Source organism: Ictalurus furcatus, chromosome 2 (genome assembly GCF_023375685.1).
Source record: "Ictalurus furcatus strain D&B chromosome 2, Billie_1.0, whole genome shotgun sequence".
Classification (NCBI taxonomy): domain Eukaryota; kingdom Metazoa; phylum Chordata; class Actinopteri; order Siluriformes; family Ictaluridae; genus Ictalurus; species Ictalurus furcatus.
The window spans coordinates 21122176-21140765 of record NC_071256.1 but is presented as its reverse complement, the minus strand read 5'-3'; the positions used below and the strand labels follow the sequence as shown (position 1 = coordinate 21140765).

At 38.9% G+C, this 18590-nt stretch overlaps 1 protein-coding gene across 6 annotated transcripts in view; it reads right to left on the bottom strand.

Annotated features, from left to right (window-relative positions):
* The window catches only part of glis2b (GLIS family zinc finger 2b), a 57414-nt gene that overhangs the window by 6825 nt on the left and 31999 nt on the right, over positions 1-18590 (bottom strand). For 5 of the 6 annotated variants that reach the window (XM_053652943.1, XM_053652968.1, XM_053652979.1 and 2 more), the window contains 3 exons: positions 11760-11969; positions 9166-9305; positions 191-376 (listed from right to left, as the gene is read on the bottom strand). In XM_053652943.1, the coding sequence (XP_053508918.1) occupies positions 191-376; positions 9166-9305; positions 11760-11969 (536 nt within the window). The remainder of the gene's footprint in view (positions 1-190; positions 377-9165; positions 9306-11759; positions 11970-18590) is intronic. The other variant, XM_053652952.1, reaches the window with a different exon arrangement.

Sequence of the window (18590 nt, the reverse complement as noted above, 5' to 3'; positions counted from 1 at the left end):
CTTGTACAAGCAAATGCGTTATTTCATCTGAGCAGTTTTATGAAGGAATGAGGTATGTCTGTGTACTGGATGGATAGCACAAGATGGGTAGATTGTCTGTTTGGGTAACACTCAATCAAATTCGATTCCAATGTTAAAAATGATTCATCATTCTGCTCTAATTATTTTTTTTACACAACATCTTTCTCACCTTCCTCCATCGACAGGACAACTGTTCGTCTGCTGAAAGTTCAGGGGAGGCCCTCTTGTCCTTGGGCTGGCCAATAAACAGTGAGGATGGTAGATGGAGCCCTCCTCCTCCTCCAATTGGCAAAAAGAACTGGAAGGCTTGTGAAGGGGCCCCTCCCTTAACATAACGGATGTGAGCAGAGTCCTGCTAGAGGAAAACAGAATGAAGGAAACAATGTTAAGATACTTGTTTTTAATATCACAGGACATTTTTAGAGATTTCTTTTCTGTTTCAGAATTTTTCTCACAACTGGAAGTTCTCTGTAATTTCTTACTGTAGTAGTATATAAATCCTAATAACTGGCACTCAGACGGGCTGGTTTGAGTATTTCTATAACTGCTGATCTCCTAGGATTTTCACACACAACAGTCTTTAGAGTTTACTCAGAAAGGTGCAATAAAGAAAAATCATCTAGTGAGAGTCGGTTCTGCAGACTTGTAGAGTTCAGTCAGCTCTACTGGTTCTAGCTGACAGAAAGGCTGAAGTAACTCAGGTAACACTGTACAATTGTAGTGAGCAGAAAAGCATCTCAGAATGCACAACACGTTGAACCTTGTGGTAGATGGGCTACAACAGCAGAAGACCATGTCAGCGGAAGTTCTACTTCTGTCAGCCAAGAACAGAAAGCTGAGGCTGCAGTGGGCACAGGCTCACTGGACAGTTGAAGAACGTAACCTGGTCAGATGAATCTCGATTTCTGCTGATACACACAGATGCTAGGGTCAGAATTTGGCACCAACAGCATAAATTCATGGACCAACCCACTCTGCGTCAACAGTTATGGGTGGTGAGAAATCTCAGGAGAAATTTGCAGGAATTGCGTGATGCAATCATGTCAATATGGACCAGAATGTCAAAGGAATGTTTCTAGCATTTTGTGGAATCCAGGCCACGAAGAATTGAGGCTGTTTTGAGAGCAAATGGAGGCCCTACCCAGTATTAGTATAGTGTGCCTAATAAAGTGCTCCATGAGTGTACATTACACATGTAATTAATGCAAATGCAAAGACTGAGCTGGTCATTTTGTGTTCTGTAAGCATTTCTGTGTTGCTTTGATTGCATGTTTATGGTCATTATCTATGGCCATGGTCCTTAAGGCAGAGGCAACCTCTGGGTTTGGTCTAAAATACCACTTAGACCATCAATATTCAACCTTTAGAGAAGGTATCAATAGTTTTTTTTGTATGCGTATGCATTCTCTTTCATGAAAATATTCAACTGGTTCAGACATTTAAAATGTATCATTATTTTTACCCTGGTTGTATTTAATGCTATTTTAACTGCTATGTACAGTCATGGGAAAAAGAAAGTACACTCTTCTTCAATTCGATGTTTTTATTCATCAGGGCCTAAATAACAATTGTATGGTCCTCACCAACTACTATAAACAACCAAATAACCACAGGTGTCAACAAAAAAACACAACAGATTTCAGTATGTAGATTTTTTTTTTTTTTTTTTTTTTTTTTTTCTTTTACCAAGAAGTAAACCAACATTCAAAAACCAGGTGGGAAAAAACCCTATAATTCAGTAACATTTAGAACCACCTTTAGCCACAATAATTTAAAGTAAACTGTAGTACTTTATCAGTCTTTCACTTTTTTGGCCTACTCTGCACAACATTGCTTCAGTTTATTGATGTTTTGATGGCATTTGTTTATCCACAGCTCTCTTAAGATCCTGCCACAGCATCTCAGTGGGGGGTGAAGTCTGAACATGGCCTTTCTAAAACCTTGCTTTTTATTTTTTTTAGCCATTCAGATGTCAATTTGGTGGTTTGCTTGGGATCATTGTCCTGATGCATGCCCAATTTCGACAGAGCTTAAGCTGCTGGACAGTTGGCCTCACATTTGTCTCAAAAATATTCTGGTATAAATTGGAGTTCATCATTGTCTCACTGACTGCAAGTTTCTCAAGTCCTATGGCTGCAAAACAAGCCCAAATCAACACCCCCCCACCACCATTCTTGACAGATGGTATGAGGTGTTTGGTCATCATGCACAGTGCCATGTTTATGGTGATATGCTGTGTTCGGTTTTCACCAAACATCTCCATCTCAGTCTCATCTGTCCAAAAGATGTTGTTCCAGAACTTTTCTGGTTTGTTCAGATGCAATTTTGCAAACCTAAGTCATGCTGTCTTTTTGGAGAGACAGGGCTTTTTCATAGCCACCCTTCCATGAAAGCCAAACTTGTTAATTTTTAATCTGATTGTGCGATCATGAACATAAACATTTAATGTGCTTACAGAGGTCTGTAGGTCACATGATATAGTTCTTGGGTTTTTCTTTATATCTCTGAGCATTAAACTTGGACTGAATTTGCCCAATCCTGGGAAGACTCTCTTGAAGAACAATCTTTCTCACTGTAGAATGGTGAATTTCAAATTGTTTGGAGATGGCCTAATAACCCGTCCCAGATCGATGAGCAGCAATAACTGCTTCTCTGAGGTCATCTTTCAGCCTTTCTTCTTGGCATGATGTAGACACACACCTGAGTGCTCCAGAACACCAAACTACCAAAAGTTCTTATTTTATGGTAGTGGTGGCTCAATAGTTAATGCTCTAGGACCAGAAGGTTGGGGGTTCAAGCCTCAGCAGTGCCAAGCTGCCACTGTTGGGCCCTTGAGCAAGGCTGACCCTGTGCTCTGACCCCCACTTCCTTACTGGCCAGGATGTGAAAAAAAGAATTCCACTCTGCTGTAATGTATATGTGACAAATAGAGGCTTTTTCTCTTCTTTTCTTCGTCTTCTTTTATAGAGGTAAATGACTGAGTGATATTGTGCATTTCATTAGTAATACCTGGCTGCTAATTACTCTCTTAACGATTATGTAAAATTAAAACCACCTGCCTAATATTGTGTAGGTCCCCCTTGTGCCTCCAAAACAGTTCTGACCCATCAAGGCATGGTCTCCACAAGACGTCTGAAGGTGTGCTGTGGTATCTGGTACCAGGACGTTCTCAGCAGAAACATTAAGTCCTGTAAGTTGTGAGGTGGGGCCTCCATGGATTGGACTTGTTTGTCCAGCACATCCCACAGATGCTCGATCGGATTGAGATCTGAGAATTTGGAGGCCAATCAACTTCAAGAACTAACTGTTCACTTGCTGCCTAATATATGCCACCCACTGACAGGTGCCACTGTAACAAGATAATCAATGTTATTCACATCATTGATTTTGGTTTTAATGTTATGGCTGATCAGTAAGTAGGAAGGGTGTGCTTATTTTTTTACCACCTGGTTTCTGAATGTTGGTTTACTTTTATTGGGGAAAATGACTACAAATTAAAATCTGTTATCTCTTTTAGTTGTCACTTGAGGTTATTATTTGTTTTATAGAAGTTGGTGAGGACCACACAGTGGTTATTTAGGCCCTGATAAATAAGAACATAGAATTGAAGGGTGTACTTTCTTTTCCCATGACTGTATGTATTTTATATACATTAAATTGTGCTGGTCAATGTCCATCAGTTTATTTTGTACTGAAAACTCTTTGGCTATTCACATGGTTCTGGATGATGAGGGCATTTTAATGTGTGCATAAGTGCATCCTCCCATATACAGAACACATAGAAAATCTATGTAGCTGATATGCAGAAAACTTGGCCTCAACACACTTGGCCTCCTTTACTGAAACATAATGCTAATCATCTGTACTTGTACAGTAGATAGTATGGTAATACACTGTAAGGTATACACTCACCAGCTACTTTAATAGGAACATGTACCCCTGCTCATTCATGCAATTATCCAATCAGCTAATCACATGGCAGAAGCGCAATGCATAAAATCATGCAGATCCAGATCAAGAGCTTCAGGTAATGTTCACATCAAACATCAGAATATGGGGGAAAAAATTGGTCGTTGGTGTCAGCTGGTCTGAACATTTCAGAAACTGCTGATCATTCTGATTTCATGCACAGTTTCTAGAGTTTACACAGGATGGTGCAAAAAAAACAAACCAGGGAATGTTTTTCTAATCTTTTTGTTTTCCAGTTTTGGTGGCCTGTTTTCCAGTTTTGGTGGTCCACTGTAGCCTCAGATTCCTGTTTTTGGCTGACAGGAGTAGAACCTGATGTGATCTGCTGTTGTAGCCCATTTGCCTCAAGATGCTTTTCTGCACAGTTGTAAAGAGAGGTTATTTGAGATACCAAAGCCTTTCTGTCAACTCAAATCAGTCTAGCCAATCTCATATTACTTCTCTCATCAAGATGTTTATGCCCACCGAACTGCCACTCAATATTTTTGGTTTTTCTCACCACTCTGTAAACTCAATCTCTTGCCCTGCATCTGCATGATTTTATGCATTGGGCTACTGCCACATGTTTAGCTGATTAGATAAATATATGAAAAAGAAGGGGCACATGGTGGTTTAGTGGTTAGCACATTCGCCTCACACCACCAGGGTTAGGGGCTTGATTCCCGCCACTGCTCCTGTGTGCGGAGCTTGCATGTTCTCCTCGTGCTGCGGGGGTTTCCTCCGGGTCCAAAGACATGCATGGTTGGCTGATTGGCATGTCCAAAGTATGTGCTTGTGCCCTGCAATGGATTGGCACCCTGCCTTGTGCCCCATGCCTCCTGGGATAGGCTCCAGATTCCCTGCAACCCTGAAGGATAAGCGGTCTAGAAAATGGATGGATGAATGAATAAACAGGGGCACAGGTGTTCCTTTTAAAGTGGCCAGTTAATGTATCATCCATAGCTAAAATCCTTTGATGAATAAATATATATTTAATAATTTATAATATTTTTCTTAAAAGCAGAGCAAGAGAAAAGGTTACCCAGAAATCTTGGAAAACAGCCTTTGATTAAGCACAGTGTCTGTCTCACGCTATGTATTGAATGTGCATGACAAACCACAAAAATCTCAGCCAGGCAGTTGTGGGGATGCCGGTGTTGATGAGGGCTGAAGAGGGTCTGAGAGATTCCAGCTGTTGATTGAGCACAGCCAGCAAGCCCTCAATTCAATTAGGACTGAATTGAATTAAGTAGCATGAGGTCTAGCTACTCATATCGTGCTCTAAATCTGATTTATTCCTGCATCCCTTCAGCTGGGCCTGAGAGGAAACTAGAGAAGCACTTACCTTAGAGGACACAGGGGGTATTTAAGATAAGAACCCCTCTCCTGTCCCCAGAGCACTGAGCTGGGTCAATGAGGCTAACAGAGTTATTCCTAATTAGCTTCTTACTATTAGCTATAGCTTATGAGGTGAATTTACCACCAACTGCAAAACAGGTTTTGTTTTTTCAGAGATATCTGAATGTCTTTTTTCAGCAGTTTTCTTTTGGCCGATTTGATTAACTAAAGTAGCAATCAGAATTAGCCATCTGCTTAAATTAGCTTCCCTTTTAAAACAACCAGAGAAATGTCCACCTGCTCACTGTAGCCTCTTTGTTTCTTAGCAACCATGAACAAATCGCCATCTAGTTAGGATTTTTAATACACTATTTTACTGTAGCAATTTATGTGCGGTAAACCAACCCCTGGAAGAAAAAACTAAAACACCTGACCTCCCAGACTGTACTGTAGGACTGTATGATACTAGATTGTATCATAGTATCATAAACTGCATCATCAGACATTTGGTTTTACATGTGAAACTATTACAATAAAAAAGTTATTCAAATTTTAATTATTTTTCTTTTCCTTCTTTTTATAAAAAGTTTGATTTTTATTTATTAAATTTTTATTCAATTGAGTTTTGTCATTCATAGAAAAAATGGAGTATATTATAGTGTGGATAAAAAAAATGTTGCATTTCATTTCTATTTGTTTGCAGAAACAAATCAGCAATAAAAACACTTGCTTTCAAAATCATTTAGCTTTAGTTGTTAAGACTAACCCTGGGATCTATGTGGCACAATGAGTTTATGTGTAATCATCAGAGCTTAATTTTAGAGCACCTCTAAAATATAACACACCTGCGTTCTGGAACCTTTTTCTGTGGATCCGGCACCTCTGAAGCTGGATGTTTAAAATCTCACCCAGCAATATTATCCAAACAAATAGTTTTAGTTTTTTAATTCACCAAAGGTAAACTGAACAACCAAAAACCACAATAAAAATGTTAATCTTATATTACCATTGCTCAAATATTGCTAATAGCCTCTTTGACATAATGTAATCATTTGAGGTTCAAAGTTCACTGAATTCGTTGTCACGAAGCAAAGCCTGCACTGTAGAGTGCATCATGGCAAAACGAAAGCTATAATTAACAGCGATATTTATGAACACAAACAATGACAATGAGAAACGGAGCAAAATACTAAAAGGGAAGAGTCCAAGAGAGAGAGTGGCAGCAGGTCACTGATGAAGCAGTTTGGTGATAATGCTAGCCTGTTTATGGAAGGAGATGCTAGTGGAGTAGAGCATGGCTTTGAAACTGAGATTGACTGCCAGGAATTAAATCGAGTGAACAGCCCTCATACAGTCAGTCGGGCTTTTAGGGAGTGTACAGGGACTCAAATTAACAAAAAGTTCTGAGACTGAGACAGTTGTTGGCTACTGTGAATACCATACCAATCTCGAGTGGTGCGCGAGCGGGGTTTCTCTAAAATGAATCTTATTTGTAGCTTGCAGCCTGCATCCCTTCTCATCCCCACCGTCTCATCTGTGATGTTTTTGAACAATGTAGTCCACTGCTTACAAAAGTTCAATCCCGGGCTATTTGTGCTCTCATGGATACCTAAGGGACACAGGACTGCCACAGACTCTTAAAACAAAACACGACACAGGGATAAGGACACTGACATGACAGCTTTGTGGAATATTTTGTGTTAGGTAAGATCCTTTTTTTCTTGATTATGTTGTGCAGTTAATGTTAGTTTATTGTAAGTAGGCCTACTGTATGAAATCTAGCTTTGTTTTCGAAGTGCTTTGGGTAAATGTGCTTTGTAGTTAACTGAGGTGATAGCACAGTAGGCCTACGGCTCTGTTTTGAAATGCTGATAGAATGTGCAATGCATAAAATGGTTCCCTTTGTACTGAGAATATTCACTGCTATTAAGCTCGCTACATCGCTGTACCAGTGTTATCATTTACATAAGCCTACCTATCAGCACTGAATATCACTGGCTACGTGAGATTCTAGAAGCACTTTTATGTGTCTGTATGTTGGGGGACCGGGACCTTTCGCCTGCCTCCCAGCATGCTGGATCACTACCCTCTTAGTGTTCTGGGACCTGCAGATTTACAGATTAAGCACTGATAATCACTCATTAAAAAAAAAAAAGAGTATATTATTAATAATAATTAAGAAATTATAAAAATTTAATAATATTTACTACTGTATTCATGTAGTAATATAATGTAATGTAATATAACGTAATATTGCACTTCTAGTGAGACTTATGCCCCACTACCACAACCTTCACAATGTGGAAATCTCAATTTCTGGATTTTTAATGGTTCTTTTCTTTATATTTTACGATTTTATTACTGTACTACTTCTGTGAGACTTTTGTGTAATATTGCACTTACATCCCACAGTACTGAATCCATACTGTATCCTAATACTGCAATACGTTAGATATCCTGCGAAGTAGATGACTATAATCTTGGTAGAATCTTACATAGTTTCCCAGGTCATGCACTTTTTAGATGCTCCCTTACTGACACCACTACTATACAGTGCTGATGACCTGGATTATAAAATATCTTCAATTGTACTTGATTCTCGTTCCACTCCACAGTAAGATAAGACACATTTTGTCCTTTTTGTGTGTTTATTTCTTGAGAAATAGCAGAGAGAATCTCGAATGTGTAGCGAATGTCCAATATAAAAAACAGCTTTACCCGCAGTCTCTCACTCTTCTTAGATGTGCTTTTTTTTCTTTCTTTTTTTTTTATTATTTTTTTATCTCAGATGGTATGGCTCTCAGAAAAGGTCCTGGCTGCAGTCTGCAGAACTGCAGGGCTGCATTTTCGGCGGGGCCACATGTGTCGCTCCGCCCATCACTCGTTAGTGGCAATGTAATGACATTGACACCTACCCCTATCCCTTATGGGCAGAGCTACATATGTAGCCCCACCAAAACGTGCACCCCTACCCCGTTCTGCTTGGGTTCTCATTTAATGTCCTCGAATACCCAGATGAAAACCACCCCCATGCCCATTAAAAAAAAAAAAAAAAAAAAAATCACACAAATGACTTATTTTAGATTCAAAACGGTGATTTTCGCCAAAAGGTAACAAGTTTGCATCCCTGCTGTATGAGACGACTGAGACAATAATTATTTGTACTTTAGTACTGTAAAATGGTCAATCCAGTGAAAGCACCCTTAAAGCGGCACTGCTTTCTCTCTCTCCAAAGGAAAATGGTGACTTAGCTGGATGGAGTACTTTTATCGTTCCTCATCTGTATACAGCCAACTAACTGTGTGTTGGTGTGATAACACACTTGGAGGAAAGCACTGTCTGCAAGCATGAGTTCACAGATGGCCAAGATCGGCTAAAGTGATTGTGACTGACGGGAAGAGAATGCCTCCTCTCCTACCCAGATAGCACGGCCAATTTTGCTCACTTGAACTCCCAGCTGCGGATGGCTATGGCATCGTCAGTTTGTGATTTCAGGATGACAGGGCGAACGCTGTCCTGTTGAGCCACCCAGGAGCCAAATTGTGAAATTATTATAAATATCTAGAAATACTTTTAATAATCCTATATTTGTTTTTTTGTAATCTTATAATAAGAAATACTAAATAAATTTGACATTCAATATATTTTCACTTGATAAGGCGTCATTTTTTGCAGTGTACTGCCTCGAGAATGTAATGACTGAGCACAGATGTGATTTATCCAGGACCTCATGTCTCCTTACCCAATATGCTAATGAAACTATGAAAGCTTGTCATATTGTGCAGTGCCAACTGAGAATAGCAGCTTCTGCATTTCTGGGTGAGTTACTCCTTTAAAAACTTGCACTCTGGTACTCACCCCTGAGAACAAATGAGAGGAGCCATTTCCATTAGTGAACTCGGGGGAACAGGGTGTGTGATGAGAGGACGGAGACATACTGAGGTCCACTGCAGGAGGTGTACGGAGTTCAGGCTTCTCCTGGGGCACCATGGGTACACCTACACATGCAGACATATGAGCTGTTATCACTCAGTCACTCACTCATCTACCTTACTAAAAAATATGCATTAGCCTTGTGCCACTGAGCCGAACTCCATTAAAAATACATAGGTAGGGTGCTTGAAAGTTTGTGAACCCTTTAGAATTTTCTATATTTCTGAATAAATATGACCTAAAACATCATCAGATTTTCACAAGTCCTAAAAGTAGATAAAGAAAACCCAATTAAACAAATGAGAGAAAAATATTATACTTGGTCATTTATTTATTGTGGAAAATCCAATATAATATATCTCCGAGTGGCAAAAGTATGTGCAGCTTTGTTTTCAGTATCTGGTGTGACCCCCTCGTGCAACAATAACTGCAACTAAACATTTCCGGTAACTGTTGATCAGTCCTGCACATCAGCTTGGAGGAATTTTAGTCCATTCCTCACTACAGAACATCTTCAACTCTGGGATGCTGGTGGGTTTCCTCACAATGACTGCTTGCTTCAGGTCCTTCCACAACATTTCTATTGAATTAAGGTCAGGAGTTTGACTTGGCCATTCCAAAACTTTATTCTTCTTTAACCATTCTTTTGTGCTCAGGGTCATTGTCTTGCTGCCTGAGATTCAGATCATGGACAGATGTCCTGACATTTTCCTATAGAATTCGATGGTATAAATTCAGAATTCATTGTTCCATTGGCAAGCCGTCTAGATGCAGCAAAACAGGCCCAAATCATGATACTACCACCACCATGTTCTACAGATGGAAAAAGTTCTTATGCTGGAATGCAGTTTTCCTTTCTCCAAACATAACAATTCTTATTTAAACAAAAAAGCTCTATTTTTATCTCATATATCCACAAAACATTTTCCAAATAACTTTTTGGCTTGTCTACATAATATTTAGCAAACTGCAGACAGACAGCAATTATTCTTTTTGGAGAGCAGTGGATTTCTCCTTGCCACCTTGCCATACACCCCATTATTGTTCAGTGTTCTCCTGATGGTGGACTCATGAACATTAACATTAGCCAGTGTGAGAGAAGCCTTTAGTTGCTTAGCAGTTACCCTGGATTCCTTTGTGACCTTGTGGATACTAGGTCACACACACAGGAATCAAGAAGGGATAGATCCACTTCTTGCTCTTGGAGTGATCTTTGTTGATGGACCCCTCCTGGGGAGGGTAACAATGGTCTTGAATTACCTCCATTTGTACACAATCTGTCTGACTGTGGATTGGTGGAGTCCAAACTCTTAAGAGATAGTTTTGTAACCTTTTCTAGCCTGATGAGCATCAACAACTCTTTTTTTTTGGTGTCCTCAGAAATCTCCTTTGTTCATCAGACTTTGATAGATCCCTGTTCTTTAAATAAAACAGAGTGCTCACTCACACCTGATTGTCATGCCATTGATAGAAAACTCCTGACTCTAATTTCATCTTCAAATTAGCTGCTAATCCTAGAGGATCACATACTTTTGCTACTCACATATATATAATATTGAATCATTTTCCTCAATAAATAAATGAACAAATATAATATTTAATTTGTTTAATTGGGTTTTATTTGTCTACTTTTAGGACTTCCGATGATCTGATGAGGTTTTAGGTTATATTTCTGTAGATATATAGAAAATTCTAAAGGGTTCACAAACTTTCAAGCACCACTGTAAACCAATGTAATAAACACAACAAGTTTAGTTCAAGTTCAACCGAGTAATTAAGTAACAAAGAGAAAAGGGAAGTCACATACAGTACAGTACAGTATAGCACAGAGAGATACTGATAGATCATATCTCAAACATGACCATACTGTATGTACATCTTGCTGGATAGCTACGGCTGGTGATCTTTAACTAATTTAATATAACATTTTGTGTTTAAAAAAAGATGAGCAGCAGTGCCCAGTCTGAAAACCACACTGTTAGTATACTCCTTATAGCTAGTTTTTCAGAGATAGATCCAGGATTCCCCACAATCCTGAATTAGATGTTACTCATGATGAATGAAGGTGAGGCTTATACTAATCATCTGAAAAGATGCAAAACATTAGATTAGGTCTTTGAAAATGATGGTGAATTATTCTGGAGATCTCTCCCATCTGGCCCATCATTCCTCTGCAATTCATTTGCTTATTTTGGTGTGAACTGATGGAGCTCTGGGACATTTTGGAAATAAACAGCCTCCTCCACATCCTTGTAGTCGGCCATTTTTAAAGTAAGTTGGCTAAACATAAATAAACGCAAACTGTTCCTGTTAGCTGTTTGACAGGCAATAGGTTATAGTAACAACACAGAAGCCCGTCAGTGGGGTGCTGAGAATGAAACACAGCAAATTATTCAGAAATCCCATTTAAGATACAATCACTCATTTTTCCTTCTAAAGATTTAAAAATGGTGACAATCTTATGTTAAAAAAAATGGTGGATGGGTTAGGGTTATCTTTGTGCGTCATGCTGGGATTACCTATGTGGGGGGAGGCAGGGGAGGCTGAAACAATATCCGCTGTCCCATCAGCAATTGGCAGAAGCCCAACCCTCTTGGTATGGACCAGAGAGGAGGTAAGAGTGGGCGGTGACTTGGAACCTCTGCTCTGCCCATTAATGTGCCCTCGGGGCAGCTTCAGGTCCAATGGCTCATCTAAGGAAAGCATGGGTGCAGCCCAGGGCCTCTGACCTTAAGGACAAAAATGCACAGAAATAGAGGCAGAGAATGATTAATGCAACAATTCACCCAAAAGATTAATTTGGTAATGATGTATTAAAGCTAACAAGAATCAGACAGTACTTGCATAATGCTACCATATTACAGGGGTTGTTACGACTTTAACTGGAATTGTTACCTTTAAATTAAAAATAAAATGAACGGGTAAATAACAAAGCACATTTTTCACATTTAGTTGATAAATAACATTTAATTTGATTATTTTTCTACATTTCGTAATATATTTAATCATTGCTTTATCATTTGACACAGGTAACAGCTAGACATTCTGCTGGCCCTGTGTGTGCAAATACGCTGGCAATTTAAAGAGCAAAATCCAACATGTTCGCACTTATCCGCATGCTCAAAATCACACTTATGCGTAAACTCTCCCTACCATGCTGACCTTTGCTCACAATGCTATTCTGAAAGAATGTCTGCAATCCAATCCAGATGGCCAAATGGACCCAGCCCCCCATTGCTTCCCTGTACACCACTGCACAAATCTTCACAACACACAGCCAGCTGCAGTATGCCCTCACTCACTCTCATGCTGGTCCCCCTCTTTTCTACACAGACATAAAACTCATAACCAGCTATTCTCTGCTTCTAAAGCCATCAGTTACTGGGCAGAACACCACAACCAGGACCGTCTTAGTCAATAATCTCTCAGATCTCTGGACAATGATCCAGACACATTTGAACATACAAACTTCAAGATAAACATCCACACTTGGCAGCTGGAACCCTGGAAGAATGAACCTTACAGCTGTGTAATGCTGTGCAGCTCCAGCACACACACACACACACACACACACACACACACACACACACACAGAGATATACATTTAGCCCCCATATTAATTTTGCACATGAATGCAATGATGTGGGTGTTTTGAACTGCACATTTAAAAAACAGACCTTGGCTAAACAGGATCCAACAGAGACAATAGAATGGACTAAAATGGTCAATGTGATGGCAATAAAAATGCAAGCATCATTTCAATGTAACTAATTTTTGACAAAATATAACAAACCAACAAAACAAATACCACTATAAGACAATAACATGCGATAAAAACCTCCAAAACGATGCTGCACACTATGATCAGAAAACAGATCTCTGTTCATGTTACACTATATGGCCAAAAGTATGTTGACACCTGATCATCACACCCCTATGTGGGCCTTCCCCAAGCTATTGCCACAAAGGTGGAAGCCCACAATTGTACAGAACATCTACTGTATCGTTAAGATTTTACTTCTTACTTCACTGGAACTAAGGGGTTGAGCCCAAACCTGTTCCAGCATGACGATGCCCCAGGCACAAAGCGATGTCCATAAACACATGGTGCACTAAGGTTGATGTGGAAGACCTCGCATGGCCTGCACAGAGCCCTGACCTCAACCTTCGGGATGAACTGGAATGCTGACGGCGCACCAGGCCTTTTCACTTGACATCAGTCCTCAGCCTCACTAATGCTCGTGTGGCTGAATGTACAAATTGCCATTTTTTAAAAAAAAAAGTATTTTGGCGTTTGTCTGTGTATACAGTCAGGCTCATAAATATTTGGACAGTGACCCAATTTGAACGATTTTGTCTCTGTACACAATGGATTTGAAATGAAGCACTCGAGATGTGACTGAAGTGTAGACTTTCAGCTTTAATTCAAGGAGTTTAACAAAATGTGTCATTAGGAATTACAACCCTTTTTTTGCAGAGTCCCTCCATTTTCACAGGCTCAAAAGTAATTGGACAACCCATCTTAATCATAAATATTAGGATTATAATAATACATGGATGCAAATCCTTTGCAGTCAATGGCATCAACAACTTGAACCAGTGTGGCTGCTATTCTCTGATCTCTCTCATCAATGAGGTGTTGCCACCCACAGAACTACCACTCACTGGATGTTTTTAGCACCATTCTGTGTAAACTGACTATCGTGTGTGAAAATCCCAGGAGATCAACAGTTTCTGAAATACTCAAACCAGCACTAACAACTATGTACAGGTTAACGTCACTGAGATCACATTTCTCCCTACTCTGATGTTTGACGTGAATGGTAACTGAGGATCTTCAGCTGTATCTGCATGATATTATGCATTGTGCTGCTGCCACATGATTGACTGTCTGGACAATTACATACATGAGCAGGGATAAAGGTGTTTGCTATTAAAGTGGTCTGTGAGTGTTATATATACACACATGTAAAGCACAAGACCCTGCTGAATGGTGGTCTTTGAGGATGGTTGGGAATTATCCACATAAGCAATGCCTGTATCTGAAAGAGTAAAGTCATACTTTCAATATTCAACTGAAGTTCAACTTTGCATCCAGAACCCCCCCTAACATAGCAGCCACACCACCCATAATCATAACCCACATAGCATATTGTAACACACAAATAGAGATAACTGTATTATCACAATAATCTTCAGTCTTACATCCAACACACAGCACTACCAGTTGTCCTCATGCTGACTTAAAAATCATCCACAAAGAGCAGATGGATGCTACAGAATTAAAAGCTCATGCTTATGGGAATACATCTAGTTTTATGCATGCATACAGTGAGTGTTTAATTTCATTTATAGCTGTATAGAGTAATGTGCTATGAACACAGTGGACTGAAGGGAGGAGGTCATTCAGGTGTAGACTGCGGGATGAGGTGAGGTTTTGTGGCAGTGAGACAACTTACTGTGATAAGGGTTTAGTTACTTATTAGGTGTCGGTTGTCGTAATACTAAATGACAGAAAATTGCAAAGATGATATTACAAGATATAAAACCTGTTTCATGCGTTTCATTTTATTAACTGCTTTGTGACAACCTCAAAAATCTCCTTTGTTCATGCCATGATACACTTCCACAAACATATGTTGTGAAGATCAGACTTTGATAGATCCCTGTTCTTTAAATAAAACAGAGCGCTCACTCACACCTGATCTACATACCACTGATTGCAAACACCTGACTCTAATATCACCTTCAAATTAACTGCAAGTCCTAGAGGTTCATATACTTTTGCCACTCACAAAAACACCAAAGAATGCACCATAACTGAGGTAAGCCAGGCCTAACAACTAACAGTGAAGTTACAAAAACAGTACCATGTGTCATACTTAACAAGACCTTGATTACTTAACAAGTTTGCAGTACACCATGTGATAGCAAACAATACCTGGATTTGAAACACTACCCCTCATTCCATTAATCATTTACCACAACAAATCCAATAACAGAATACAAGCATAATTAAACAGCATGTTCCCCTATCTTATTCCCAATGAATTCCAGCTCATCTATTTACATGCATTTGCATATTTATTTAATAAACCAAGCATCACCAGTATACAGTGGAAAAGAATAAAAACACATTCAATTCTTAGATGTCTTTTTAACAAAAGATAAATTGTCTCTATCTACCATTATTTATCATAAACCGACAGATAAAAATACATTAGCAGTAGATAGCTACCATCCCACTCCCTTTAAACAAAGCCTACCTAGTATAAGCCAATTACTTAGATTAAAACAGCGTTTCTCAACCATTGGATTGCAACCGGAAAGTGGGTTGTGGATCAATTGTCTGCTGGGTCACAAGATCTTTTCTGTCATGAGTACAAATTACCCATTAGAACAAATAGAACGGTATATTTGTAATGTTTAGGGTAACAGGGACCACTATCGTCGGATCATGTTAATATCTCCAGGTTTACGTAAACAGCCGTAAGTAAAAGGTAGACGTCATTTATTAGCCGTCCAATCATAGACCTCAATCAAGGTCTCTTTACGTAGCATTGCTCTTATGTATGTGCTAGCTCCATGCACCGTGTTAGTCTGAACACAATTCAATATCTCGAAAAATGCATCCTTTTGTTTTATATATATATATATATATATATATATATATATATATATATATATATAAAATATATATATAAATATATATATATATATATATATATATATATATATATATATATATATATACACACACATATATACACATAAAATTTTAAAAAATAATAATTTAAAAAAAAGCATGCAGTAGGTTCAGAAACTCCTTATACTTTGAAGGCAGCAAAATGCATTCACAAGTACAACCCGGTCTATATTAACTACGGTTTTACTGTTACAGTGGACGTAAAACCACAGTGTGTCTTATGTTAATTGACAGGTGGGCCATGGATGTCATTCAAAAAAAGTTGGTTGCAGTGGGTGAAAGGTTGAGAAACCCTGGATTAAAACATATTTGTAATGCAGAGGAAGAATTTTCAATTAAAGGTAGGACTCAGAAATTCTTATACAAAAGTTTTCAAAGAAAAGGATATCCTACTGAATGGTTAAAGAAAGCTTATGAAAAAGTAAAAAATATATATCTTGTACATTGACATTCAATGATAATTGTGACTCAATGAAATCGAATATAGATATACTGTAAGATATTCTAGATATAAGATTATATAACATATCTTAGCCAGGTATTTTTATGAAATGAATCATAGTATTAGCCAATTGGAATACATAGGAAATGAAGCAATTAATATAGTGCACAGAGCTAAACTTCAGAATCTTTATGAATCATGTGAATATGGCCAAAAGTATGTGGACACCCAACCAATCACACCAATATGTACTTGTTTTACATCCCATTCCAGATTTAGTCTCCCCTTTGCAGTTTTAATAATCTTCTGGGAAGGCTTTACACTAGAATTTAGAATGTGGCTGTGCCCATTCAGCCACAAGCACATTAGTGAGGTCAGGCACTGATGTTGGGCAAGAAGGGCTGGCATGCAGTCAGTGTTCCAATTCATCCCAAAAGTGATCAATGGGGTTGAGGTCAGGGCTTTGTGCCGGCCACTGAAATTCTTCCACACCAAACCATGTGTTTATAAACCTTGCTTTGCACAGAAACTGTCATGCTGCAAAATGGGGATGTTACAGTTAAGGGAACTCTTAATGCAACTACACACATAGACATTCTAAACAAATCTGTGCTTCCAACTTTGTGAAAACTGTTTGGGGAAGGCCCACATACAGGTGTGATGGTCAGGTGTCCACAAACTTTTGGCCACAGTGTGTCTTGCTTTATTAGTGCCATGGAATAATTAGCAACAAGCTCTGCCTGATATACATAGTCGTTCATGCAAAATATTGTGCTAATGTGTTGTGTCCATACAGAATTGATACAAACCTAAAGCATTTACGGAACTGAAGTATTACAATGACTTATTAATCACTGCTTAGTTAATTTTACAGCATTAATAAAGCAGAAGTATTAAAGTTATTAAAGGCTAAAGTGTGCTTTCTTCAAACAATGAATATAAGGCTTAAATTAAGTTTTTAATTTATTATTAAATTAAATGCAAATGAAATCAACAAATACTTCCTTTTAGACAAACAGTGTGTTGAGATCTTCCAGTGGACTTGGCATGAATCCCTTTGAAGGAGTATTTAAAAATTCAGAGCCGAAAGTTGTCCGACTTGATGAGAACAGCATACGTACTGAGTTTGTTGACTGTAGGAAAACTGACCCCACCACTTTAATGAAAAGGGGGCGCTACAGTGTCCCCCCTCCAGGGCCAAGTCTTAGCTTTTGCCTATGCCTAACAGCCAACAACTTTTAGACGTGTGTTCAGAGCTGACCATTATTTTAATTTTTGTGTGTAGTTTTCCATACAAAGATTAAGGCTAGTTTTGGACTAGATAATGGCACTTTCACACCTGTCTGCCAGGTGCAAATTAGAGCAAAATTTATACTTACTAATAAAAATGTATGTATACTAATTTATACTGCTTGCTATTTCGTTTGGTTTCACACTGTACATAATTAAACTAACCAAAAAGAAAAAAATGCCGCCCTAGAGTTCGCTTGGAACTGGACTGAGACCACCTTGCTCAGACTGTCTGAGACCAGTTGTTTTTTTCCACACCCGAGTGCGATTTCTGTGTTCTCATCCCCTGCACCAAGGGGAAAAAGCAAACCAGGGTTTGAGTCAAAAAGAAGAATATGTGCATATGTGAAAGCAGATGAAACATTAGAATTACTTCAATCATCATCATCGGCCCTTCCCTCCCTTTCTCCCTTCCTTCTTTCTTCAGTAACTGCTATATCCTGATTTGGATTGTGGTGGATCCAAAGCCTATCCCAGGAACACTGCATAAATACACCAATACACCCTGGATGGGGAAGCCAGCACATCAGTGGGCACCATGCACGCACATTCACACATTTTCAACTAGGGGCAATTTAGCATAACCAATCCACCTACCAGCTTATTTTTGAACAGTGGGAGGAAACCAATGAACACTGAGGAAACCCACATAGACACCAGAAGAACATGCAAAACTCCACACAGACAATAACCCGAGCTCAGGATTAAATTCAGGATCTGGAGCTGTGAATTGGCAATGTTAACCACTGCTCAACCATGTTGTTCTAATAAAGAGGAAGAAGAAGAAGAAGAGGAAGAAGAAGAAGTAAAAGAAGAGGAAGAAAAGCAAGTGTTTCTAATGTTCTTTGGAGGTGATGTTTAAAAAAACAACATTGTTCACTAGATACAGTAACTCTCAAGACTAACAATAGG